General features: G+C 49.8%; 1 protein-coding gene across 1 annotated transcript in view; it reads left to right on the forward strand.

Annotated features, from left to right (window-relative positions):
• The first annotated feature begins 8,946 nt into the window (after positions 1-8,946).
• Positions 8,947-26,841, forward strand: part of LOC102844354 (myosin-7-like) — a 53,713-nt gene continuing 35,818 nt past the window's right edge. The window contains exons 1-12 of the mRNA XM_006889634.1: positions 8,947-9,156; positions 10,098-10,241; positions 13,394-13,550; positions 15,821-15,848; positions 16,140-16,236; positions 17,215-17,307; positions 18,049-18,112; positions 18,874-18,972; positions 21,482-21,585; positions 23,261-23,399; positions 24,140-24,408; positions 24,606-24,776. Coding sequence (XP_006889696.1) covers positions 8,947-9,156; positions 10,098-10,241; positions 13,394-13,550; positions 15,821-15,848; positions 16,140-16,236; positions 17,215-17,307; positions 18,049-18,112; positions 18,874-18,972; positions 21,482-21,585; positions 23,261-23,399; positions 24,140-24,408; positions 24,606-24,776 — 1,575 coding nt within the window. The remainder of the gene's footprint in view (positions 9,157-10,097; positions 10,242-13,393; positions 13,551-15,820; positions 15,849-16,139; positions 16,237-17,214; positions 17,308-18,048; positions 18,113-18,873; positions 18,973-21,481; positions 21,586-23,260; positions 23,400-24,139; positions 24,409-24,605; positions 24,777-26,841) is intronic.

Below are 26,841 nucleotides of genomic sequence, written 5' to 3' on the forward strand. Positions count from 1 at the left end.
GGGGAAACAGCCGAGTCTCAGACGCTGACTCACTGCGTGTCTGATATGTTGTTGCTTCACCTCCCTGAACCTCTGCTTTCTTGTCTGCTCACCCCACCTGCCCCACCCACCCGTCCAGGTGTTGGATTTTATTGGTGTGCCAACACCAACCCAGGACGTCAAAGGGCTTCTCTCACCCCCAGATTTAAGCACTTGTTCTCTAGGAGAAGTAGCTGTTGCCGGCGGCATGATGACTCCTGGTAACCTCATGTCAGAGGAGAGCTGGGCTCCGAGGGGGGTGGGGGACTTTGCACTGGCTAGGTTTTGGGCGCTTTTTGTTTTGTTTATAACACATCAGTAGACTTTTCTTCTGAGGTGCTCTGGGTAGACTTGAACCTCCAACCTTTTGATAAGCACCTGAGCACGTTAACCATTTGTACTACTCAGGGCCTTCTGGGAGATATGTCATTGTGTGCTGTTGAGGTGAATACCAACCTGCGCCCTGGCGGCCTAGTGGTAAGGAACTGCACTGCCAACCCAAAGGTAGGCAGGTCAAATTCACCAGCTGCTTCGTGGGGAAAATACGGGCAACTTACTACCTCTGAGAAGTCCCTGTAAGGTTGACTATGAGTTGATTGTTACTGGACTGCATGGTGGTTTATGTGTCGGACTGCTAATGGACAGGTTAGTAGTTCGAATTTACCAGCCACTCTACAGGAGAAAGATGAGGCTGTTTGTTCTCGTAAGGATTCATTGCCTCAGAATCCTGACAGACGGTCTCCTGGATCAGAGCTGACATGACAGTGGTGCTGTGGGTGAGGTTTGGACGTGGTGTGACAGGGGGAACTTCCCTATGGGGTTCCCAGGCTGGAATCTTCACCGAAGCAGATTTCCAGGCCTTTCTCCCAAGAAGCTGCTCCATGGGTTTGAACCTGCGACCCTTCGGTTAGTAGCCAAGTGCTTAACAACTATACCACCAGGGCTCCTGGGGAGCTACACGCCCCTGACAATAACTCGGAGAGGCTCTGACAGCAGAGCCACAGGTTTTCCTTACAACAAGCACACTCACAGGAAATGGAACCTTCTGGAATGCTGGCCATCAAACTCCCCTGTGAGAAACTCAAACCACAAGAGACCAAAGGCAGCTACAGAGCCATTCCCATCCTACACTGCCCGCCTCAGCCACACCCACGCATCCTGCCCTGCAGCTTCCCAGCCAGTGGGCTGGTCCTGGGAACTGGCCAGAGGAGACAGGAGAGCAGAGGGCAAGAGGCGACCATGGCCCCAGCTCACTGTGTCCACTTGGTGTCACCTCCCCTTCCCATTGGCCTCCCCCTGTACCGGAGAACCTAAATTCACTGCCACCGAGCCTTTTCCAATGCCACACCGAGACTTCAAAGGTCTCCAAGGTTGTAAATCCCACGGGAGGAGATCAGCCACCTTTCACCTGCAGAACTGCTGGTGGGTTCAAACCACCAGGCTGATCCAGCCCTGAGGTTAGTGTGTAACTCCCTGCAGACTGCGCCCCTGAGCTCCCACCTAAGAGCGACCCAGCCCTGGGGTTAGCATGTAACTCCCTGCAGACTGCGCCCCTGAGCTCCCACCTAAGAGCGATCCAGCCCTGGGGTTAGCGTGTAACTCCCTGCAGACTGCGCCCCTGAGCCCCCACCTGAGAGCGAGCGTTAGGAAAGAATGGGTTTGCCGCTATAGCTTAGCTACAGGGATATTTTTATGAAAAATAAAAAGTTACTGAAATGCTGGACAAAAATTTTAGACTTTTTCCTGTGTGTCGGCCACTGACAGTGTCACTCGGTGCACACTCCCTGCACCCCTAGAGACATCCCTAGAACTCAGCACCCTGTTAAAGGCCATGGCTTCTCTCAATGCTGTACCCAGCACTGTGAGGGCCTCATTACCCCCAGAAGTTCCCATTCACTGAAGGTAGAGCCCCTCTATTCAGAGGACCTCTTGGGTGAACACCCTCAGCATCATGGCAGAGGACCAGGGGTCCGCTCCCTCTCAATGGTTCCTGCCCACAGAGAGAGGGTGGTTATCCCACATGGAGCAGCCGGCAGCACCCTGACTCTCAAGCCCTGAGTGGGGTTACCCTGAACTAGGGCAGAATCTCTAGGGACTCCAGCCACTGTCCTCCAAGACCTGAGGGCCATCCTAGGGAGGGAGGCCAAAGCCAACCAAGCCCAGTGGGGTGAGCGACCTGACTCATCACAAGCCCACAGGGCCGAGTGGAACTGCCCCTGAGCCTGAGGGTTTCCAATGTGCTGGGTCCTCACAGAAGCCGACTGTCCCATCTTTCTCCAGTGGATTGACTGGTGGGTTCAAACCACTGGCCTTGAGGATAGCAGTCAAGTACTTTTACCACTATTTCTGCCAAGAGAGAAAGACCAGGGAACGCTTTAGTCTGTATCCAGTGCATTGCTGAAGCATGATAAGGGCTGGGGAGGAAAGCAGAGCCCGGCCTCAGACGCTGACTCAGTGTGTGTTTTTGCCACGTTGCTTCACCCCTCTGAGCCTCTATTTTCTCATCTCCTAAACGGAAGTCATCAGCCCCACTTTACTCCTCCAAGCACGTGACTAATTTGAATGGATGTGCTCGACCTGATATGGAGTACCTGGTGGTATGAAATGTATAAAAGATTCAGCTGAACGTTTTCATCCAAATTGTTTGTATTCTCCTTAATTTTTTTTTTTTTTGCACAATTTTTCTCCTGTAAAACCAGCAATCAACTTCCTGAACTCGTTGAGCCTTCAGAGTCCTTAGACACTCGGTTGTGGTTTGGGTTTATTGATTGGATTCCGCCAGTGAGGGAGCTTCTGCAGAGAGAATACAGGAGAAGTGGACTTGGACAGATGAACTCATTTGGAGTTTTGGAATAGGACACCCTCTGACATCAAGTGGCTTGTCCTGGACAATTTTCGGTCGAATGAAGGCAAAATTGAAGTCGTCACAGATTAATTTAAAAGAACAACCAGTGTAGACCTTAACCTTGGTCGCAAACTTAACCAAATTAAACAACTTGAAGGAGCTTGTGCTGAGGGGACCCACTGGCTTTGACAGAACAGTGGTCGCACCTCACCTCACGTGTCTCACTTCCTCCTTGTCACCAAGCCAATTCAACGTGGGTTTCTGAGGCTGCAGATCGCCCAGGAGAAGACGGCCTGCCATTCTCCCTCAGCGTCGCTGATGGGTTTGAACTGCCAGAGGACACACTTTGGGGCTGGCAGTGCGACTCCCTATGGACTGGGCCCCTGGAGCTCCCTGGGGTACGCAATAGCATTGTGACAAAGTTTGAAATATTGTCAGAATTGCCAAAATAGTGTCGGAGACACACACAGAGTTGCCTTTTGAAAAACGCTCCCTAACAGACTTGTTCAAGGCAGGCTCGCTGCAACCTTCAGTCTCCAGGGCGCAGTCGTGTGAGGGATGCCTGCACCTCACTTCTGACAGGATTGTCATAACACTTTAATGGGGACAGGGAACACAAACAGCACGTGCACATAGTGAAGTAGGTAGTTGGCTGTCACCGTCATTTGGTGCCCTCGGGTCGGGGTCGACCTCTGAGTCACGCAGATTTATACACAAGAGAACGCAGCCCGGCCTAGTCCTGTGCCATCGATAAGACACATTACAAGTCACACTGCTGTGAGCCATAGGGTTTTCACTGGCAAATGGAGGGCCAGGCCTTTCTTCCTAGTCTGTCTTGTCTGGAAACTTTGGTGAAATGGAGTCAGTATCACAAGCAACACACTCCACTGATACAAAACTTGTGCATTGTGACAGATGGTGCTTGTATGTGAGGAACAGAAATCAGCCCCAGGTCTTTCACCTGGGGGTGAGAATTCTGTCACTGATGGGCCAGTGCCCTTCTAACCCACATACAGGCAGAGGCATGCCTCGTTCTGGTGAGCTTTGCTCTCTTACTGTGATTTGCTGATACTGGGTTTTTTGCAGATTGAAGATTTGGGATAAATTTGTGTCAACCAAGTCGATCGCTGCCGTTTTCCCTGCAGTGTGTGTTCACCTCGAGCCCCTAGGTTTTGGTCATTCACATAATACTGAACACTTTCCCATAAACAACATGCCTCCGGAAAACTCAACTTGAAGGCAATCAAAAACAACAAGAAGTTGGGGAGCTCTGGTGGCCTAGTGGCAAGAAACTGAACTGCAATCCCAGAGGAACACGGTTCGAATCCACCAGACGCTCTGCCGGAGAAGGAGGCGCAATATCCTCCTGTACCAGTCAGATCTGATTTGACGGTACACGTACACAAAATTTAAAAAAAAAAAAAAAACAAAAACAAGAAGACGCACACTTATGGGTCTCTGGTGGCTAGATGGTAAGGAGTTGCACTTCTAATGCAAAGGCTCAAAGAAGTTCGAATCTACCAAGTACTTTGCAGGAGAAAGATGGGCAATCTCCTCCCGTGTGATTTACTGCCTCTAATTTGATCGTACATTACAACAGCATTGCACACTTATTAGCCTATAGCAGAGGGTTAATGTCACTTTTATATGTACTCAAGAACTGATTCTTGTGACTTGCTTTGCATGGTATATGCTTTATTGCACTGGCCTGAACCAAGACAAGCTGCAATATCTCCCTGGCGAGCCTGTCAACATGAAAGGAAATCAGCTCTGTGCACATGGTGGTCCCCTTTTTCTTTAAAGGTGAGTGGGGGGCCTGAGCAGGTAGAGATAGTGACTGTGGATACACCAGGAGCCCCATCTCCTCCTCCCTGCAGATCCAGAGTCCATCTCTAGACTTAACTGGGCAGGAAAGACCCTTGAGTCCATGGATGCAGCAGCCATCCTATTTCCCAGGTGGGAAAGGCAAGCGCAGAGCACACAGGGACACCCCAGAAGGACACAGTGGGGTTTCTGTGCTCCAGGCTGGCTCCCTGCTGTGATATTGCAGGGCTTCTGCAGGCCAACCCTGGGCCTAACTCTGACCCTTTCAGCCTGAGCATGTGAAAGGGGGCAAACTTATCGCCTCTTGGTTGCATGAGGTCATCACTACTGATGGCTTTGGGTACACCACCCCAAGTCTTTCTCTTTGAAAACCAGCTCCCCTTCCAAGAGTGCTGTTATAACTTTAAGAGGAAAATTCATTCGCCAGCTGTTCTATTTCTGCCCTCAGCTTGTACCTACCCCCAGGCTGAGGTCACCATCCCCGCACAAGGGCAATGAGAAGAAGCGGGATGCCCAGGAACTAGACGTTCACTGATCCCCCCTGAGGGACCCACAGTGTCCAGGCAGGCCCTGAAAGGCCAGGCCAGCTGGGCCCCCGAACCCCAAGGGGTTCTCATCTTTTTTTAGGTTTTGCTGGCTCAGACCTGTTGGGCAGGTATAAAAGGGAACAGCCAGGCTCGAAGGGCACCCAGTCCCTCCCATTGTGGTCTCAGGTAGGTGCCACAGGGATGCTGGGGAAGGTGGGGTGTAGGAGGGAGTGCGGGAGAGGACTCTGAGATGAATAGAGGAGCTGGGCAAGGGTTTCCTGAGCACATCCCTACCTGCCTCAGGTGCCCAGGTGGCATCCCATCGATCCTCTCAGTTCACACCACCTTACAGGTGAGGAGACAGGTTCAGAGAGCTACCAGGATCCACCTGGCATTCCACTATGCAACATTTCATTGCGGACAGAACTCAGATCCACCCTACTGCACTGTCAGGTGGGAGGGATGTGGAGGTAGGGGGTGGATTCAGGTGGTTCGGATCTCAGCCCCTGCTCCCTGTCACCCTTAACAACTGTTCTCCCTCAGGTCTCGTTTCATCCTTTGCCTCCCACGAGCTTAAGTCTTTGTATGCCTTTTGCCTCATAATATTATTTTTAAAATGGGTTTTGTTTATCAGAGAAGCCTTGACAGGATTCTTGTCAGGGAAGAGAAGCAATTTGGTGGCTTGGATGCCGGGACCTGAGAACTGGGGTCAACTCCCTGGCCCTCTTGGCTGCATCTGGTCTAAGAGGTCTGAGTCCTGGGGAAAAAGGCCAGGACACCAGCAAAGACCCCTTAGCTCATGGTTCACACAGAATCCACTGTGTGTGTGTGTGTGTGTGTGTGTGTGTGTTCAAATCCAATCTGACTGGTACAGGAGGAGATTGGTCCTCCTTCTCCAGCAGAGCAGCTGGTGGATTTGAACCACCAGAAGCTGCTTTAAAAAGCCCACCGTTTACTCCATGGAAGAAAGATTGAGCAGCCTGCCTCCTGCTTCCGTAAAGATGACAGCCTTGGAAATCCAATGGGACAGCTGTACTCTGACCTATAGCATCACAGCAAGTCAGGAACTGGATGGATGGCGGTGGGGTTTGATGGTTTAATTGGAATAAACAAAGCCGACTGTCTTGCCTCCAACTCCCCACTGGAACAATTAAAAAGGAGCCCAGACCGCAGGCGTGGACAGCTCTTCTAGTGACAAGTGCACGGCATTTTTGGATAACTTTGCAGAGATCTACGATTCTTTCCTTGAGAATTTTGGTCTCATCTCTCCCTGGTGACTTGCTTTTGTGTTCAAGCAGAATCAGGAAAATGAGACAGCAGAAAGATAGAGCTATTGAGCCGTCAGGGAAAACAAATAATACAAGGAAGCTTCTCGAATAAGCTGCAGCTTCCAGAAAGGGGACGAAGAAGTCCAGCAGGGTGACTCAACTGCCCAAGGGACTGAGCTGGGAGGGATCCACATTTCCCAGATGCCCAGCAATCTGCAAAAACCCAGACTCCTAGCCCAGTGCTCCTTGAGAAGAAGACACAGGAGGGGCTGCGCAGGTGTCCCTAACCAGAAAGGGCAAATTGTCACTGGGTTCATTCTGATTTATGTCACCCCCATGTGTGTGTCACAGTGTGACTGTGCCCACAGGGTCTTTCAGGGCTGAGTGTTTTGGAAGTTGATCACCTATCTCCCAAGGTAACTGTGGGTGAACTCGAACTTCTAATCTTTCTGTTAGCAGCCAAGGGTGTTCACATGTGAAAGGCCTGGCAATTCACTTCCAAAAGCCAGCCCTGTGGACAGTCCTCCTCTGCCACGGACAGGGTCACTGTGAGTTGGAATCAAGTCCATGGGGACTGGTCCCCTGAACCTGGGGCTCTGGAGTGGGGAAGTGATCCTGTCCTGACTTCCATGATCTTTAACTGAAGACATGTGGGCAACAAGTCATACTCGTTCAGCATCCCTGTGGTTGTGACAGCAGCAAACACCCCCAGTGCAATGTTTTCCCATCGTCGGGCACCTGTACAGCCATCTCAAACACTGCTAGCTCTCTTACTTCAAAAGCACAGTAATTATTTAGTGCTCGATTATGTTATTTAATGCACTGGTAAAGAAACAAATACATTGCTATATCATGCATTTCTAATATTTGTATAATTATAGTGTAATAGCACCAGTTTCCTTGATAAGCCTACATGTTTTACTACCCAAATCTAAAATAGCCTTTGGATTTTTTCCTGAAGAGACTACAGACTATGAGACTGCCAGATAGAGGGTGGGGCCAACCACTCTCCTCTCATTTTTGTTCTCTGTGCAGTGACTCCACTTTGTGGGTGGGGGGCCCACCCTCTCATCAGAACCTTCTCTCTACACTGAACCCCAAAGGGAGATGGCAGCTTGAGGAAGGCTGGCCTCTACCCCCTTCAGACAAGACAGAGATCTTGAGAGTGGATGATGGAGAAGAGACCTGAGTCTATGAGAGTACAAGCAGGGAGGTATGAGAGGGGTCAAGGGCACAGTGCAGAGACCCTTGATCCACAGGTGGCTTCTTTAAAGGTGGAGACTGTGTTCTTGATCTTGAGAACACACTTCTGGCCAAGATCTTCCTTTCCCAAGCCTTCCAGAAGGGCCTTTACCCCCAGGACAAATCAGGAGGCTCCTACCTATCTTTACTCCCTTGAGACCCTGATCTCCACCTTCTTAGTGGTCTGGTGAAAGTGCCTGCATGTCAAAAAGTCCCAGACTCGACCTCATGCTAGCCTCATTTTAGGAGAGGTCATCCTTTATCCCCGGCAATCACTTTGTATCAGGGCCCCAGGGGCATCTGGGAAACCCTGGACGCCTGCTGAGATTTTTTCCCTTTAGATGAATTAAATAAAACATAGAGGTCTGCCTGCGAAGGAAACCAATGGCTTTGAAATACAGTCATCCAAATATTTTTTTTTAAAAAATGCACTGTAGTGGTAATGTGTGTTCTTCTTAATGACACATTGAGTCAATTCTGACTCCCTGAGAAAAAAGAAAACCTGAAGTCTGCCCCCTATTGTACCCTTCCGATTCATGGCGACCTTCCAACCTGCATCACCATTCTCCCTTGGAGCACCTGGTGAGGTCGGAATGACAAACTTCCAGGTAGCAGCCCAACACAGAACCCATTATGCCACATGCCACAAGGGCTCCTACAAGGCAGAAAAGAGTTCCAGCTTTAAATAAGCAAGATTGTGAACTGAGGGCCTGCTAGGACCCTACTTTTAAAGTTGAGATGAAGGTAGACAATATTTTGATGACTGCAATCACCCTAACATCATGGAAAAAGAGCTGCAATTTCTGTTGGAGACAAGTCACAGGAACCGCTGTTATGACTGATTTGTCACTTCATTTCAAACACAAAAGAAAGCGAAAAGCAAGAAATGAACTCTCCCCCTGTCCAATTTCATGACGTCTGGCTAGAAAAGCTTTAATGGCCCTAGTCTTATCCACTGAATGTCTTCCTGATCCCTACCTCACAGCCTTAGCATGGACTATCCAGGATGACAGACACAAGAGCACACCACTAGGGGGAGTTGTTATCTTACTTCTTATTGTTACCAAGACCTGAAGTAACAAGTCATCAGAGCAACACAAGAAGTAAGCCTTGTTTCCCAGCGAAACTTGTCCTCTAGCCTCAGCTGTCTGTCTTTGCTTCTCCCCACAGCATCGAGGAAAGTCCTGGTTCCTGTCCTCGGTTCCTCCTCAGCTAAGCCACAATGCCTGGTGCGCAGAAAGGGGAATGTTTGGATGATGTGGACCCGATGCCCTTCCTGGCTCCTCCTGAAAAGGAGAGGATTGAAGCCATGAACAAGCCCTATGACATCAAAAGGTCCTGCTGGGTCAAAGACGAGAAGGAGGGCTTCATTGCTGGGGAGATCCAGTCTGAACAGGGTGACCAAGTCACCGTGAAGACAGTCACCAACCAGGTAAGTGGGGATGTGATCTCTAGGATGAAGCCAAGCTTTGGGGGTGGCAGGCCCCCAGCCTTGGTTGAACATGCTTCTTCTCAAGAAGCAGAGAGGCCAAAAGAGCAGATACCTGAGTGATCACACCTGCTAGGTGGCAGTGCAGAATTAACGACTGCATTGTTCGCATGTAGCACACCCACCGAAGGAACACACATATGTGTAAAGCGTTCAGCACACACAAGAAAACAAAGCATGGAAAGATTGTGTGGTTTGTAAAAAAAACACGTAACATGCACATTATTCACAAGAAAAAACAATCAAGCAAGATGCTTCCCTGCTCTGAGCTTTGCCAGAGAACACATTGTTGTGTTGTTTTGCTTTTGTGGGTTTGTTGTTTTTTTTGGGGGGGGGAAAGATTCTCTTGGTCTCCTTGCTTGATTTGAATTTTATTTTTCGAGGTGATTTGGTGGGAGGAGAGAAATGTCTTTTGAAAGGAAAATAAGAAGTTCCTTCCTTTTTTGAAATCACCTCTGGTTCCAAAGGCACAGATGAGAGACCCCTTCCTGTGCTGTGGCCCTGAAATCACAGAGCCAGCTCCAACTAGCTTCCAGGACTTGGCTTGGAAAGGAGCATGGGCCGGGGGTACCCTCACATACACAAGGTGTTTACCCATGGTCACACTAGGGGTCTTCTCCCAACAGGCAGTCAAGGAAGCCACTGGGATCCCGGCTTCTGCTTAGAGGCAGTTCAGTCTCATGTGACCCTCCCATACAAGTCCCTCTCCGTCTCTAGTCACATGATAGACATGAGTGGACTGGGAGTCGGGCCCACTGCTCACCTGACTCCTTCCTGGATGCCAGAAAGGGGGTGGTGTCCTGTGCCCGCAATCTCGGTATCTGCTCAGCATGGCTGTGCAGTGACCCATCCTCATGGTGTTCTGCTGTGTCTTCACCCTCCAGACAGTCACTGTTAAGAAGGATGATGTCCAGCAGATGAACCCGCCCAAGTTCTACCAGGCCAGTGACATGGCGGACATGACCTTCTTGAACGAGGCCAGCGTGTTAGACAATCTACGCCAGCGCTACACCAACATGAGGATCTATGTGAGTGTCAGTGGGGGGCCTGCACAGTCCCAGGTGGCTGGAGAGCTAGTGTTCCCAACCCCCAGGCTCGTGACAGAAATCACGATTCAGACAGGGACCCAGGAACCAAGTTTCTGTTAGAACTCCCACCTGATGCTGTCTGCAGGAGCAGTTAAAAGATCTGCTTAGACTGCCTCCTCTCCCTCCCTCCCAGATTCTCTGGTCAAAACGTCATTTCCTCTGGTCATTTCACATGACTTTAGAAGTCCCTCATGTCCATCCATGCCAGCTCCTCCAACCCTCCATCTACTCACCCATCCACTCATCTATCTTCCCATCCATCCACGTATCAATCCATCCATTAAACAACGACTGGGCACAGTCCTAGGCAGAGTGGGCAAGGAGCTGACGCCCAGACATAAGACCCTCTACCCTCTGACAGCAAGTTGATTGCAACTCAGGGTGACCCTTCAGCTGGTTTCCAAGGCTGTACATCTTAACGGGAGGAAAAGAAATGCAGCATGAGGGACTCAAGAGGAACAACACAGGCTTCAAGAGCCTGTTTCTGTTTGTCTGTCTGCACCGGGTAGGGACTGAGGAGGTCTATGGAGGGGAACCTAAGGGACTGAGATGAAAGTTACCTCAAACTCATGGAAGTCTTGATGAACGGCTGGTTGTGTCACTCTGACAGGTGGGGACTGCCCCACAGAAGCCCCTACCACTTCCCTCTGTGTCTTTTGTAAGGAAAGAACTGAAGGGGGTGAGCAGAGACTCTCCTTTCCATGCTGACCAAAGCAGGAACCACTCTGGCTTCTGGGCAGCTGCTTAGCCCCCCCCCCTCCTCTCTGAAATGGAGTTGGTGAGAAGGGATGACTTGGAACCAGGGTCCCAGAAGGGGCGCCGTGAGGCAAATTATCAAATCTTGAAGTAGGTTTTCTTTAATCTTTGATTCTCTTTCCTGGAATTGCTTTCTATTTATTATTCCGTTTTAAAAATAGTATTTTATTATGGTTTTGCTCACGCAGCAAATTAGGTTTTCCATTTGGTAATTTTTGCACAAACTGTTCAGCGACATCAGTTGCACTTTTCACAAGTCAACAGTCTTCTGGTTATTCCACCTCCAGAGCTCTGGCTTCCCTGTCCTCCTATCATCTGTGCTCTAGCCCTTTTGGTCATGGATTGACAGGTGCCAGTCTGCTTTGTTATGTCAATCCGTTACTTTGATGAAAGGCAGCCTCCAGGGATAGTTTTAGTTGATGCTTTAAAGAATAAGCTTGTGTTGTCTCCATTTCTCAACCACCACGGTGAGTGTGGCCACTTCCATTCTCTACACATCCACTCAAGACTTTCAGGATCAGGAGATTCCTGACCAAGAAACAAAAGCAGAGTCATCCTGCTGGATTCAAATGAAACTGATACTAAAATCACATCTAACTCCAAAAGGAGATATTGGAGAACAACCCAGCTGGAACTGTTAGGAGTTGCACATATAATGGCACACATAATTACCCAGGTTTACCAGCATTCTAAGATCACATCAAGTTTACCAGTATCCTGCCATATCAAGGTCACCAGCTATCGACCACATCAAGGTCAACAACAACCTACCATATCAAGGTCACCAGCAATCTACCACATCAAGTTCACCAGCATTCTAACATACCAAGTTCACTACCATTCTATCATATGAATTTTAAATTTCTCCATAAATTGATCAACTGAACATGTACTGGGAAATTTCTGTTTTCCTCTTTTGTTTGTAATGCTTCCACATCAAGAGATAAGAGATTATGTAGTAGACAAATGTGTTCACTGTCAGATGGGAGAGGACAGGAGGAGGCATCTCAGGTGATAGTCTCCTCTAGCCTTAATTGGTCTATAAGTCTAGACTTTTTAAGAAACTCTGTTCTATTCCAAGTTGCTCTCCCAGTTCCACGAGAGATCTATCACGGCCTTAGTCAGACAGGTTGATAGTGGTGGCCAGGAACCGTCAGGTTTTCTTGTTTCAGGGAAGATGTGACTGTGGTTCATGTGGCCTGTTAGCTCTGTAGACTAGTTTAATGTCTGAGACTTTGGTGTCACTTGCTTCCTATTAAGTAAGTAAGGTTCCTTCTGAAAACCTTGTATGTGGTAGCTTCACTCAGGAGAAGTCAGAGAACGTATATTGCCGCTTAGACCAAAGAGGAAGGTTTTGCAATGTTGAATCAGGAAAAGAGGACACAAAGTGGAGCTTAGAGGTTAAGGGGAGGTACCAGGAAGAAGGTGGGAAAGTCTGGAATTCACTGATTTGATCATGTTCTTCTCTTCCTTGTTATTGCCCTTCTTGTTATTTCTTTTACAAGCTCATTTTTCTTTCTTTTTTTTTAAGCTCATTTTTTTAATAGAGCCCATTAAAAACTATCTTGGAATGAAAAGAGAAGCTGGTGTCTGTGTTTAGGAGGTTAGCAAGCACTATTGGCTGCTTACCCATCAGTAGTGGTCTGTGGCCCATCCACCCAGTAGAGAACACTACAGCTACTAAAACAGCACAGGAATTGCTGTGATTTTATGAGAAAACCCTGCAGACACGTGAAGTGGAAAGAACTAGATCTATAGTGGAATGGTATTACAAGGCACAGAGGGTAAAAAATCCAGCTGTTAAGCAGAAGGCTGGCAGTTGGAATCCAGCCTCCGCTCCCCAAGAGGCAGATGAGGTATCCACGTCTGAAGATTTCCAGCCTTGGAAATGCTCTGTCTCCTCTGTCCTCCTGGGCCCCGAGGAGCTGGGGCAGACTTGATGATAGTGGGTTTACAGAACACTACGTTTTGTTTTCAAAACAGAGGCAAGGTAGGAATGTGTCTCTGGGCTTGTCTGTACATCATCATAAACCAGGGAGAGATTTGTGTGCAATTAACCCCAGTGGCCACCTAGAGGAGGCCAGAGGAAGGACTTCCAACCACACAGTAACTCCTCAAACAATTAAACCAAAAGAAAACTAAGCAATCTATATGAATGATTCTTGCATAATAAACAGACCCTATTTTGCCCCAGAGAAAAGACTGCTGCATCTTTCCCATCTGGCCAGGACCTCCACCCAATGATAACATGACTCCCAAAGGTGCCAGGGGAAACACAACTGGGCAAAAGGGTACCACGTGAAAGGGCCAGCTAACCACGGCTTCCCTCCCTCCAGACCTACTCGGGTTTGTTCTGCGTGACGGTCAACCCCTACCGGTGGCTGCCCATCTACGGAGCCCGTGTGGCCAACATGTACAAGGGCAAGAAGCGCACAGAGATGCCACCCCACCTCTTCTCCATCTCTGATAATGCCTACCATGACATGCTCATGGGTACGTGGGGCGTGTGGCCCCTGGGGCGGGTGTGGCCCTGCCAGTGGGGTAAGGCCCCTGGGGCAGGGCGGGGGCAGTGTGATTCCCTTGCCATTGTATCTCCAAACACATTAGAACTCTGCCTGATCTCCCAGCCCTGATCTCAAACCACCAGCGGAGGACTTTTGCTTAACCTTGAGCAGCAGTAAGAGGCAATATTAGTACAAGGCACAAGTGCTTGCAAAACACACTTAACCCGTGCTGGTTAACAGCCCTGTCTCGTGCTGATTTTATTTAAACTTCGCAAAGATATGAAATACAGAGCTAAGTACCTGACCCAAAACTTAAATAATCAGCATTCATGTGTGATACCGTGGCCACAACATGTGACTTTTTAAAATTGTGGGGTATCCAACATAAACTTTTCCATCTTAACCAGTAGTAAGTATACAATCCAGTGATAATTTCATTCACAATGTTGTGCAACAATTATCACTAATTCCAAAAGCTTTCATCACCCCAAAGGGAAATTTTGTGCCCTTTAAGCCAATACCTCCCTCTCTTCAGTCCCTGGTAGCTTCTCCTCTACTGTCTATATTTCCCTACCAAAGAGAGTTAATCATGAGAGCAATCACACTATTTGTACTTCCACATCTGACTTATTTCCCCTTCCATGTTTCCAGCTTCAGTCATGTCATGGCATGTATTAGAACTTTATTTCTCTTTATGGTCCTGGAGCTCCCTATAATGTACACCGATACCCACATAGGTATCCCACTCCTCACTCATCAACATGATCAAGTTCCAAAGACAAGGATTGTAATGTGAAAACTGTCAATATGTGGAAGCGGATGATCCCAAATGACATCTTTTTATAACTGCTAGATCCCGTCATCCACTGAGAATCATGGGCCAGTCAAACTGACACAGACTTTAGCCATCGTAGTCAGCATGATTCTGGCCTCATCCCTTGTAACTGCTACTGCCAAATGTACGTTGTTAGGGAGCAAAATAGCTGGGCAGCAGATGTTTTCCCTTTTGCCGTAAATGTGAAGTGTTGGGTAATGAGATACTTGATAAGAGAGGGACCAGGTACGTGTGTACATGTATGTAGAGCTGTTGTATCTTCAAGTCCCATGTCTTTATATTTGACCGACCACAGATGGGAATATTCAGGAAAAGAAAAAAGAAAGCTATGAGGTGGTGAAAGCAGTCCCTTAAAGGTTATAAAAGCAAAGCTCAAACTTAGTGCTGTCGAGGCAGTTCTGACTCTTACTGACCCTCCATCGGGTCTGAGGCTGTGACTCTCTCTCTCATGGAGTGGTTGGTGGATTCGAACCATCAGTCACTGGCCTTCAGGTCACTGAATCGAATCATCAGTCACTGGCACCACCTACAGACTGCACCACCGGCTCTCCACGACAGGGAGCCCTGGAAAGGCAGTAAGGCATGTAAGGTGCTAGTTACATCAACATGCATGCTGTGGTGGTGTCGGTCTGTGCCCTCAGGTCGGAACTGACCCCTCGCTGACCCTCCAGGAGGCTTTCAGAGAGTGAACTGCACAGGAGGGGACTGTCCATCCTTCTCCTGGGCAGCATCTGGAAGATTTGAACCGCTTGCCTTTAGGACTGCACCACAGCTTCTTACCACTGGGTCATGAGAGCTCCCTAGGCTGTGTTGCACTGTGTTAGGTATTAATAACACGTAATCTAGAGATAATGTAAAGTATATGAGACAATATATGTAGATTTTATAGAAACACTATGACATTTTCTATGAGGAACTTGGGACTTTAGTATCCATGGGGTCCTGGAACGAATCCTCGTATGGATGCTGAGACGTGACTACGTATATTTATATAAACACATGTCACTCTTGATTACCCATTCACCTATTGATGGGCACTGGGTTGTTTCCGCCTTTGGGCTGTTGTGACTAGTGCAGCGACACTGGGGTACAAGTCTCCGAGTCTTTGCTTTCAAGTCTTTTGTTTGGGGACATGCCAGGAGAATTGCTGGGTCATGTGATTTTTAAATGATTTCTCTTTATGTTGTCGCTGACAGGTAGCTCTATGGCTAAGAGTCCAGGCTGGTAGGAAGGGTAAATCCTGGCGCTTTGCAGGGACACACTGTAGTGATGGGTATGAGCAGGTGTGCCGCAGGGTCCTGGTGCCAGCTGCGGCGAGGCGGTGGGTGGGATGTGGGTGTGCTGTTTGCCTGGGGTGCTGTCAAATGCCCGGTTTCTAAATGTTTTCTAATTACCTCTTCCTCTCTCTGTTTCCTTCCCAACAGATCGGGAAAATCAGTCTATGCTCATCACGTAAGTGTCTCCTTGGTCTCTCAGTCTCTATACATATAATTAGGACGGTGTCTTGAGCATATAATTAAGCCAGATTATAATTGACTTGCGGTACTTTGGGGGAGGGGCGCTCTAGGTGGCAAGTGGTTTCAGCAGGACCAGTAAGTCTGCACCTACTGATGGGGGTCCACGTCCCCGAGTCCTGCCACTGCGTGCTGTCCAGGCTGGGTGGAATGTCCACGTTCAGCCTGTAGCTTTCTGCTGTAGCTATTCACCCTCTTTGGCTCACGTCTGCCCCATTTCCACCTGCAGTGGAGAATCTGGTGCAGGCAAGACTGAGAACACAAAGAAGGTCATCCAGTACTTTGCCAACATCGGAGGAACTGGCAAACAGTCCTCGGATGGGAAGGTACAGCGGCTGGCTGGGCAGCAGTGGGTCACCAACAGCTGGACAGAGACAGTGATCAATACAGATAAAGATACAGATGTACAGATGAAGTCAGGCATGGATGTGGGCATATCTCTGTGTGTGTGTGTGCGTATGGTGAAAACATACACAACAAAACCCAAACCACCTGCCGTCCAGTCCATGGTGACACACAGTGACCCCCCCAGGACAGAGCAGACTTGCCCCAAAAGCGTCTTTACAGAAGCCAATCGGCACATCTTTCTCTCTTGGAACAGCTGGTGGGTTCAAACCACCGGTTTCTTGGTTAGGGGCCCAATGCGTATACACTGTGCCACCAGGGCTGCGTGTTGTGTGTACTTCAGAGTCAGAACCGACCCACAGCTGACCCTCTGGCAGGTTTTCAGAGGCAGTTAATCTTATGAGATGAGATTGCCCATCCTTCTCATACGGAGCAGCTGTGGCCTCAAACTGCCTGCCTTGGGGATTGCGGTGCAGCTTCTTGCCACTAGGCCACCAGAGCTCCCTCCAGAGCCACTTAAACACAACAAAACCTTTGCTCATTCAGTTTCTGCAGGTTCGATTCAATGACCTCAGTTACACTCTTCATACTGTACGAACTCTACTCCTATCTTTTTTCACTAACATTATCTGTATTTTATCACAATTCTTTAAAGAGCTACTGGTCTTCATATATTTTGTGCCAATAAAATTATTAACTCTTAGTTAATAAAAATCCATCAATCAAGGCTGAAGTTTTGTCACTGTCAACAGAGGTGCAACACTGGTGTCAGGAGGTTGCAGGGGGACAGCTGTCATCAGGCCTTCTCCCTGGGGTCCCCAAAGCCCTGATCCTCTGTCCTCCCCAAGGTCCTTCCTGCTGGGGTCCTGGCATGTTAGGCCCTGTCATTTGAAAGTCCTGCTCAGGCAGAGGGACGACAGCTAGCCAGTCATCTCACTTTCTATTTCTTTCCGGATCAGGGATCCCTGGAGGATCAAATCATCCAGGCCAACCCCGTGCTGGAGGCCTTCGGGAATGCCAAGACCACCAGGAACAACAACTCCTCCCGCTTCGTAAGTGAGAGCGGTGGCCACTGCCCCTGACCCTGGGGCAGCAGGACGGAAAACTGGCTGACTGGAGTATGGGACACAAGAGGAAGGTCCTAGTGTATCCAGCCCAGAGATTCCTAAAGAGGCTCAGTCAGGGTCAAGTCAGGACACAGGACACAAAACAGTGTCCACACTGAAGTGCGTCAGAGCAGAGACACAGTGGCTCGGAGAGATGGTGACACAGCGGGAGGCCACCCCTAGGCTGCAGGGACAAGAAAAGGTGCTGGGAGCTCAGCACAGCCCCAGGAGACATGGCCCAGCCTTTCCCTCCCAACGGTCCATCTACTGCAAATCCCATCAGCTAAACAGCTGGTGAGGGGCCTCGGGAAACCGGGGTGAGGTGGAAGGACGCAAGGGGTGGCTGTGGAAGAGGGGTAAGGGTAAACAGGCTGCTGGCATTGTGTCATGTCCATAGTCTAAAGCAGCAATCTGAATGGTCTCAGCATCCTGTGGAGCTCACCTCTCCCCCACCATCCTTCACCCCCAGTGCCCCAAACCTGTAAACCACTGCATAGACCCTCTGAGGCCTGTCCATCTATATGAGACGTCCAGGGGTCCACTCCAGCCACATCTGGCCCACTCCTGTCCTCTATGGCTTCCCCAGAATTGAGAGGTGGAGCAGAAACATCCTGACAATGAGTAACCACAGGCAAATGCAGCCACATACGGATCTAACATGACACGGGTCCTCCCACTCCTTCCCAGGGCAAGTTCATCCGAATCCACTTTGGAACAACAGGCAAGCTGGCCGGAGCTGACATTGAGAGCTGTAAGTCAGGCCCCTTTGGGAGGGGATTTCTGAGCAGTGCCGGTGACATCATGTCCCGGGCCTCACGCAAAATAAAAATGGAAATTCCTTTATTAAAACATATTAAGAATGTCAAAATGGCACCAAACCACCAAAAACAAACCAACAGCTATTAAGACCATTCTGACCTATGTAACAATCCCAAAGAACAGAGTGGAACTGCCCACTAGGGTTTCCAAGGTTATGAACTTGATGGAACCAAATAACCACTTCTCTCCTGTGGAGCTGCTGATGGGTTCGAACTGCCTATCTTTGGGCTGGCTGCTGAGCATTTAAACCAGTGTACCATCAGGGCTCCTCAAGATGGAACAAGTGGATGTTGAACCAAGGAACTCTGGTGACATAACATGTTCCATGTGGTACTGCTACCTGAAAGGTTAGCAGTTCAAATCCACCAGCAGCTCCTAGGGAGACAAGTGGGTAGTCCCCTCCTGTTAAGATTTACAGCCTCAGAAATCCCCCCACCCCAGCCCCAAGAAGGGTCACCATGGAGACTGGGAAACCCTGAGGAGGGTCACCGTGAGTCAGACTCACAGTGGCAGCGGGTCTGAGCACAGGACAGTGGCCTGACCAGAGGCCCTGCTCATCCTGGCTCCCCACGCCCCCAGCTGAGGCTGCAAGTCTGCAGGCTGAAGGGGGAAGGGGCCTGGGCTTCCTGGAGGGCGAGCCTGCCCTGCAGGGAAGGGTCTGCACCCACCAGCACCCCTGTTTACTCCTCTCAGACCTCTTAGAGAAATCTCGGGTCATCTCCCAGCAAGCTGCCGAAAGAGGCTACCACATTTTCTACCAGATTCTCTCCAACAAGAAGCCGGAACTTGTGGGTAAGGATCTTTCTGCTTGCCCCTTATCTCAGTAATGGAGTTCCCCCACTTTGTTAAGGATGGTGGCCCTCTGAGGTTATGGGACTGGGTCACAGGGAACTCTCCCTTCAACTCACACCTCGTCCTCACACCATCACTTGCCATTTCACCCAAGGGACTTCAGGAGGGGGCGTGAGATGCCCGATGCTCCTGGTAAAGATGTGGGCCTGGCTTGGGGGCTCTGCCAGACAGCAGCAGCCGGCCAGTCCACCAATCACACTTGGTCTTGCAGGTGTTGCCAGGTAAACCATAGCAGCCCCTGCTGAGACAACTGCCTCCCAGGGATTCCCTGGCTCAAATCTTTACAGAAGCAAATTGCCAGATCTTTCTACCACAGAGCTGCTGGTTGGGCTTGAATCAAATGACCTTAAGGTTAGCAGAGGCCCTTGTGCAGGACCTAACATGCTCAACTGTCCATGGCAGAACTGTCCTGGACATAATATAGAGAAGGTGCTAAAGACTCAATCTTAACACACACCTCTTAACCCAGCCTTTGGGTCTTTGAGCTGCGATGTTGGAGAAGAGCACTGAGTAGCCATGAAGTGTCAAAAGAACAACAAACGTGTCTCAGCCAGAGTGCTCCTCGGAGGCAAAGATGATAAAGCTTCAGCTCACATACTTTGGGCATGTTGCTAGGCTAGGCTATTCCTTGGAGAGGGACATCATGCTTAGAAAAGTGGAGGGCCAGTGAAAGAGAGGAAGACCTTCAACCAGATGGATTGACACAGTGACTGCAGCCATGGGTTCAGGTATGTCGGAGAGGATGAGGACGGCACAGGATAAGACAGCGTTCATATCTGTTTTCATCGGGTCACTATGTGTCTTACTCGACTTGAGGGCACCTAACAACATAACCCAGCCAGAGACTAGTGGATCCGTCCCCTTTCCCAGCCCCAGTGGACTTTCTTCATGGCGCACAGTGTGCTTTTCAATCCCTGGGTGACATTTTTAAATTGGAAGATCGTCCATAAAAACATTGTTTTCTAGTTTCTCTTGGTGTACCAGAAGACCTATTCACACAGGTTGTGCCCTGTCCCCCAGGTGGCATTAATCAGGACAGCAAAGTGGTGGCTACATGGTGGCAGGAGCAGACCGTGCTAATCAAAAGGTCAGCGGTTCAAATCCACCAGCAGCTCTCCAGGAGAAAGATGAGGCAGTGTCCACCTGTAAAGATTTACAGCCTTGGAAACCCAATAGAGGGTTACCATGAGTCAGAATCAGGTTAAGGAGATCAACCTCAAGGTCAGCAGTTGGAGCTCACCAGCCTCTTCACAGAAGAGCAGTGAAGCGATCTGCTTCCATAGAGATCAGGGCCCGGGAGAGCCCGCGGGGAAGTGCTGCTCTGTTCTACAGGCCGCTGTGGACTGACTCAACAGCACTGTGTTAGCGATAAGAGGCAGTGGCACCTCAGGACGGAGCTCAGCGCTTCTGTTTACCTCGCTCCCTGCTAAGCCTTGCTGTCTCCCTGACACAGAAGCAGAGGGACCACCTCTCCCTACTCAATCTCCTTCCTGCTCTGCAGTTTTTCTCTATTTGCTGTTGTTCACTGCCACTGAGTCTATTCAGATACGTGACAACTCCACGTGTGCAGAGTAGGACCCTCCAGAGGACTTTGCGAGGCTGTGATTGTGTGAAAGCAATTGCCAGGCCTTTCTTCTGAGGCACTAGTAGAAATTAAATGAAAGGGAAATATTTCTTATCTCACACCCTTTTAAAAAGTGAAGAAAAAGAAAAAAAAAGATAAACAAGTTGAGAAATAAACCAGACCAATAGAGGTATGCATTCCAAAAACAATCAGAGTGAACACATTTCTTTGTGAAAGGGACAGTAACCTCATGTGTATTATATCCAACTGAGTATGAGGTTCTTATTTCAGCTTCTGCCTCAGACTGTAACCCAGTCACGAGCAAAAAGAATCCATTAATCTGAAAACACATACTGAGACACAAGCTGAAAAGGTGAACATCACCACCCAGGAGGTACACAATCTTTAGAACAATCAACAGGATGGGATCAAAAGGCCAGCATCTGCCCAGAGATAAAGCTTTCTGAAGGCAGGAAGGGAGAAGAAACAAGTACGAGTGGAAATGCGAACCAAAGCGAGGGAGTGGAAAGAGTGCTGCTACAACCTGGAGACCACAGTCAATGTCATGAAACAAAAAGGAGAAGTGTTGAGTGGAAACCAATTTGCTCTGTAAAATTTCACTCAACTCACAATGAAAGATTTATAATATACATTTATTGGATGCCTGCTAGGTGTCACAAGCTGGGGCAACTGACAGCATGGCTGAGATCCTGCAGTGTCTTTTCCCTTCTGCTGCCCCGTGGGTCCTGCCACGACTCCGGTGATGTCCCTCTCATTCACCTCTGTAACTCCCATGGTGCCCACCACCATGCCCACCTGTGAGAGGTGCTAATAATGAGAAGAGTGTCTGCCAGCAGCTCTCACACGTCTCCCCTCTCTTGGCAGAGAGCCTGCTGCTGGTCCCCAACCCCAAGGAGTACCACTGGGTGAGCCAGGGCGTCACCGTGGTGGACAACATGGACGACGGGGAGGAGCTGCAGATCACAGATGTGAGTGGGGGCGAGCGGGCAACAGAAAGGAGGGAGGCCAGGACAGAAATGCCAAGGCTCTCTGCACAGCCCCCAGCTCTGGAGGTCCCTAGGAGTGTCCAGGAGCATTCTAGATTTTTCCCACAGAGTTATCCTGAATTAACTGAAGCCAGTTGTTCACTTAAAGGGCCATCAATTGTCATACCTCTCCTCCCAGCCCATCTAGAAGTGGCCTGCACATCCCCTTGGGGCCCACTGCCACTCGCTATCCTTCTCTTTTGGCATGGAGTACCCCTGACGTCTGTTAGGATTATTCTAGGCCGCCTGTTCTAGGTGGCAGCAGACCCAGCCCTGAGTCTTCTGCCCCAATACCGCTTACATGGCTTTAGCAAAGCAGACTTCCCACATTAGCTGAAAGTATAGTTTCTTAGGAGACTTTTCCTAAGTAGAAATGACTGAAAGTAAAAAAGCAATTGTTTTTCATTTATTGGAGGGGGGGGGGATGCTTGAGTGTTCTTGTTATATACTGTTGAATTTGAACCAACTCACAGCTGACCTGCCAGTGGGTTTTTAGAGGCAGTAAATTGCATGAGAAGAATGGGAAAAGACTGCCCCTCTTTCTCCTAGACCCCAGAAAGAACCTGCCACGTCACACGAAATAAGATACGAAATCTAAAATATCACTAACCTGCACAAACACAGCTGCAGTCAGGGCGTCGTGAAGCTGAGACATGGGGCACAGCTGCCGGGGAAGGAGCCTGGTGACACCCCTCTCTCTGCTCGGGACACGTACAGCCCCTTTAAGGGCTCCCTGTAAAATGAACATGGAATGCTAGTTTTGCTCTTCTCCTTTTTCTCATAAAAGTGAAAATCCTCTTCAGATCTCATTCAGTTAGCAAAACAGGTACTGATGTAGGTCTTTGTTAAATTCAAGTGGCAGAAAGTGAACGTTCAGAAAGTAGAGGATATCAATAATAAGAATTCCAGTATTATGAAAAGAATAGCAATGATAACACCGCCAAGCCAGTTGCCGTGGAGTCAGCCCTGACCTTTGGTCCCCCCGTGTGTGTGAGAGGCGCCCCAGAGAGCCTTCCCTGGCTGGCTTCTCAGTAGATTGGCAGGTCTCTCTCTCCCAGGGCACAATAGGGAGGATGCAGACTAGAACACTTTGGTTGGCAGTGTTGCGTGCTAATAGCTGCACTACCCAGGGACTCCACAATAATGAGACTTCTACTGAGCTTGTCATTCTTACTTAATCCTCACAGTCATCCATAACCCTTTTTAGCAAATACATTGGATAAATGAAATCAGTAATTTGTACAGCACCTGATCTAGATTATTGGAGGAAAGTAAGTCTCCCTCTGTTCAAATGTGTCTGACCTCCAGAGCTGAAGACTTGCTCCAGAGCATGTTTTGTTCTAGAGCTTATGCCTTGCCCTAGGACCCACGACCTTGCTCTAGAGCTCACACCTTGTTCTAGAGGCCATGACATTGCTGCAGAGCCCATGACCTCATTCCAGAGCTCACACCTTGTTCCAGAGCCCACACTTTGCCCCAGAGCCCATGACCTGGCTCCAGAGCCCCACACCTTGTTCCAGAGCCTGCACCTTGCCCCAGAGCGGCTGGCATGGCCTCTGCCGCATAGGACAGGAACCCAGGCATTTCTCATTGACATTCTCTCCTCTTTGCCTCTTAGGTCGCATTCGACGTGCTGGGTTTCAGCGCCGAGGAGAAGCTGGGTGTCTACAAGCTGACCGGGGGCATCATGCACTTTGGGAACATGAAGTTCAAGCAGAAGCCCCGAGAAGAGCAAGCTGAAGTGGACACCACGGAGGGTCAGTGTCCAGTGCTGGAGGCAGGGCTTCCTCAGGCCTGTCTTGCCGGAGGCTGCACGCCCAGGATGCCCCCTGGCTGTGCAGACAGCAGTGTCCCTGAGAGTCGCGATAGTGAGCCAGAGACATGTCGTGGCCTCCAGGGCTGCGAGGACAAGAGCCCACAGAGGGGGGCTTTGACAGAGACGTGCTGTCTAACAGTTCTGGGGGCTGAACGTTCAAGGACGTTGGTCAGCAGGGCTGTGCTCCCTCTGTGTCCACCCAGGGACAGAGTGTGTGTGTCTGTGTGTGTCTGTGTCTCTGTGTGTATGTCCTTCCATAGCACTAGGCATTCCCTGGGCCCCTGGCTGATGAATACCCCTCACTCTCCTGTGAGTGTCTGTACTCCCCTTTCCTAAGCACTGCCCAGAGGGGACGAGGGTTAGGACCAGCCCACTCCAGTATGACCTCATGATAACTGATGACATCTTCAAAGACCCTACTTCCACCCAAGCTCGTGCTCACCATGTTCACAGGCAGAGAGGTTAGCACCTCAGCAGAGCTTTGGGGGAGCAGTACCTACCCCCTGCTTTGCCCCTTGACCTGGTGCAAGAGGGAAAACCACCTCCGCCCTCTGCTTTCTCTCTGGCAAGATGAGCCGTCCTCTGGTCTCCTTCTCAACACCTCAGCCACAGGTGGTGGGCTTGCTCTGGCCATGGTGTCATCTGTCTTTCATTCATCAGCTTTTTTCCACCCCTGTTCAGTGGCCGACAAAGTCGCCCACCTCATGGGTCTCAATTCCGGGGAGCTGCAGAAGGGCATCACCAGGCCCCGGGTCAAGGTGGGCAATGAGTTCGTGCAGAAGGGCCAGAACATGGAGCAGTGCAACAACTCCATCGGCGCCCTGGGCAAGGCCGTGTACGACAAGATGTTCAAGTGGCTGGTGGTCAGGATCAACAAGACCCTGGACACCAAGATGCAGAGGCAGTTCTTCATCGGGGTGCTGGACATCGCCGGCTTCGAGATCTTTGAGGTTCGCCTGCTTCTACCCTGGGGTGGCCCCTCCACTCACTCACCACCGTTGAGTTGATTCCGACTCACAGTGATCCTAGTCAGAATCGACCTGACAACCGTGGTTTGGGGGGCCTGGGCAACTTGTCTCAGCTGTGGCTAGACTCTGGGTCCAGGCTGACCCTCCTTCTCCTGCTGCCCCTCTACTGCCCCCCACAGTTCAACAGCTTTGAGCAGCTGTGCATCAACTTCACCAACGAGAAGCTGCAGCAGTTCTTCAACCATCACATGTTCGTGCTGGAGCAGGAGGAGTACAAGAGGGAGGGCATCGAGTGGGTCTTCATTGACTTTGGCCTTGACCTGCAGGCCTGCATTGACCTCCTGGAAAAGGTAACGCAGCAGCTTGGGCAGAGCTTGGATGGTGCCCTGGGCACACCTGAGGGGACGTCCCTGGGGCCAGCGGGGAGGTAACAGCACCTGGGACCGAGCAGTCAGCAACACGGCTTCTTAGCTCCTTTAGTCCAACCTCTACCCACCCCCTCTGTAAAATGGGTACAAGAGTCACTGCAAAGGCTGCTGTTGTTTGAGCTTACATAAGCCCACGGGTCCATCAGAGCCTACACTGTGGAGGGGAGGACTTTTCATACGCAGGCACTTTGTTTTATTGACTTTCTCTAGTAGGCTTCTCAGATACTGCATTTCTTTCTTTCTTTTTTTAGCACCTTTTTTTAAATTGGTTTGCATACACATTGTGCCTCGTCCACATTTACCTCTTTTTTGTTTTTACAAGTCTATGACAAGCCTCAGTTGAGCCAGTCTATCAGTGTCATTTTAACAACAGCAGGTGCTCATTCCACATCCCTGTCACATTTTGGACATTCTCACAATATTGCAAACTTTTTCATCCTGATAGTCCACTTAATTGCTTAAGAACAAACAGATATGTCTTGGAGAAGGTGAAGCTGGATTGCTCCCTGGAGGCAAGGGCGGTGAAGCTTTGTGGTGCATATTTTGGGCACATTGCGTGTTGTTGTTATTGTTGTTAGGAGCCATCATGTCGAGTATGACTCATAGTGACCCTACAAATACGCAAGTCCATTGCCGCAGTCACTGCGTCAACCCGCCTGGCTGGGGTGTCTTCCTCTCTTTAACCATCCCTACATGTCTCTAGAATGGTTGTTCCTTGGAGAAGGACATCACGCTTTCTACTTGATAGTGAAATTAACCTGGACTATCTCTAGGATATCCCTAGGCTCATTTCACAGATGAAGCATTGAGGCGCAGAGAAAGAAAGTCCCATGTCCAAGGCCACACGGCCTGTGAGGGACAGAGCTAGGCCCTAACCCAAGTCTTCGAATGTTGTTGTTGTTGTTGTTGTTATGTGCCGTCGAGTCGTTTGCGACTCATAGCGACCCTATGTACAACAGCACTAAACCATGCTCTATCCTGTGCCAATCTCATTGCCTCCGACACACCTATCCCGAATAGTTTTGCTTAAACTCACACCTCACCTGTGTTTTAGCAAGTGATCTTCCGAATTAATGCACAACCACTGAGTCAAATGTAGTTGACGGTGTGGGTGAAGCCTGTGCGTAGGGACAAATCAATGTTAATTTCCTGATTTTCATGATTGGATGGTGGCTACGACAGATTTGGAGAAGCTGGGTGAGGGTGTGTGTGAGAATTCTTTGCACGATTTTGGCAATATTGTTGAAAGCCTAAAATTATCTCAAGATGAAAAGTTAATAAATGAGAGTTGGTCTTGTCTTGGAGGCACAACCAGGGGCCAGCCATGCAGGACAATCCGTTCAAGGCCACCTAGGGCCTCCCTGCAGCCCATGAGCCTTCCACCCCAGGAAGATAGGCACCTCCTACACCTGTAAACACCTGCCTCCTGCCAGGCCCCAGAATCTCATGGTTGAGCCTTGCAGCAAAGCCCTGCCCTTTTGCAGACCGTTTTCTTTGAAAATCCAGACCCTCCACAGATGTACCTCCTCTCTGCGCTCCTTTCTTGATCCTTTTCTGGTAGCTTGTGCTGTGCTGCTAACCTGAAGGTTGGCAGTTCTGGTCCACAGCTGCTCTGAGAGAGAAGGCAGGTCCTTCTGTACGGCGCCTCCGTAGACTTAGAAACCGGTGGAGAGCTGTCACGAGTTAGAAGCAAGTCCACAATAATGGGCTTGGTTGCTTTTCCTGCTTGGTCCGAGGAGAGGCCCCTGGGTGGCCAGGAGGGTCAGCAGGGATGAGGAGGAGGAGCTGCTGAGAGGATGGACGCCACTGTTTTCTCTGTTGTTCTGAGAGCTGAGCTTGTCCTCGGCCTCTCTGGGGTGAGACCAGCGAGCTCTTGGGCCGCTTCCGGCTCAGCCTTCCCTTGAGACATGACAGAGCCTGTGGGAACCACCGGAGACTAGATTCCTGGAAGTTGAGGTGGCCATGGCATTCACAGCAGACAAGGCCA

The sequence above is a fragment of the Elephantulus edwardii genome, unplaced genomic scaffold, assembly GCF_000299155.1.
Source record: "Elephantulus edwardii isolate Elephantulus edwardi_28Jun2011 unplaced genomic scaffold, EleEdw1.0 scaffold00080, whole genome shotgun sequence".
NCBI lineage: Eukaryota > Metazoa > Chordata > Mammalia > Macroscelidea > Macroscelididae > Elephantulus > Elephantulus edwardii.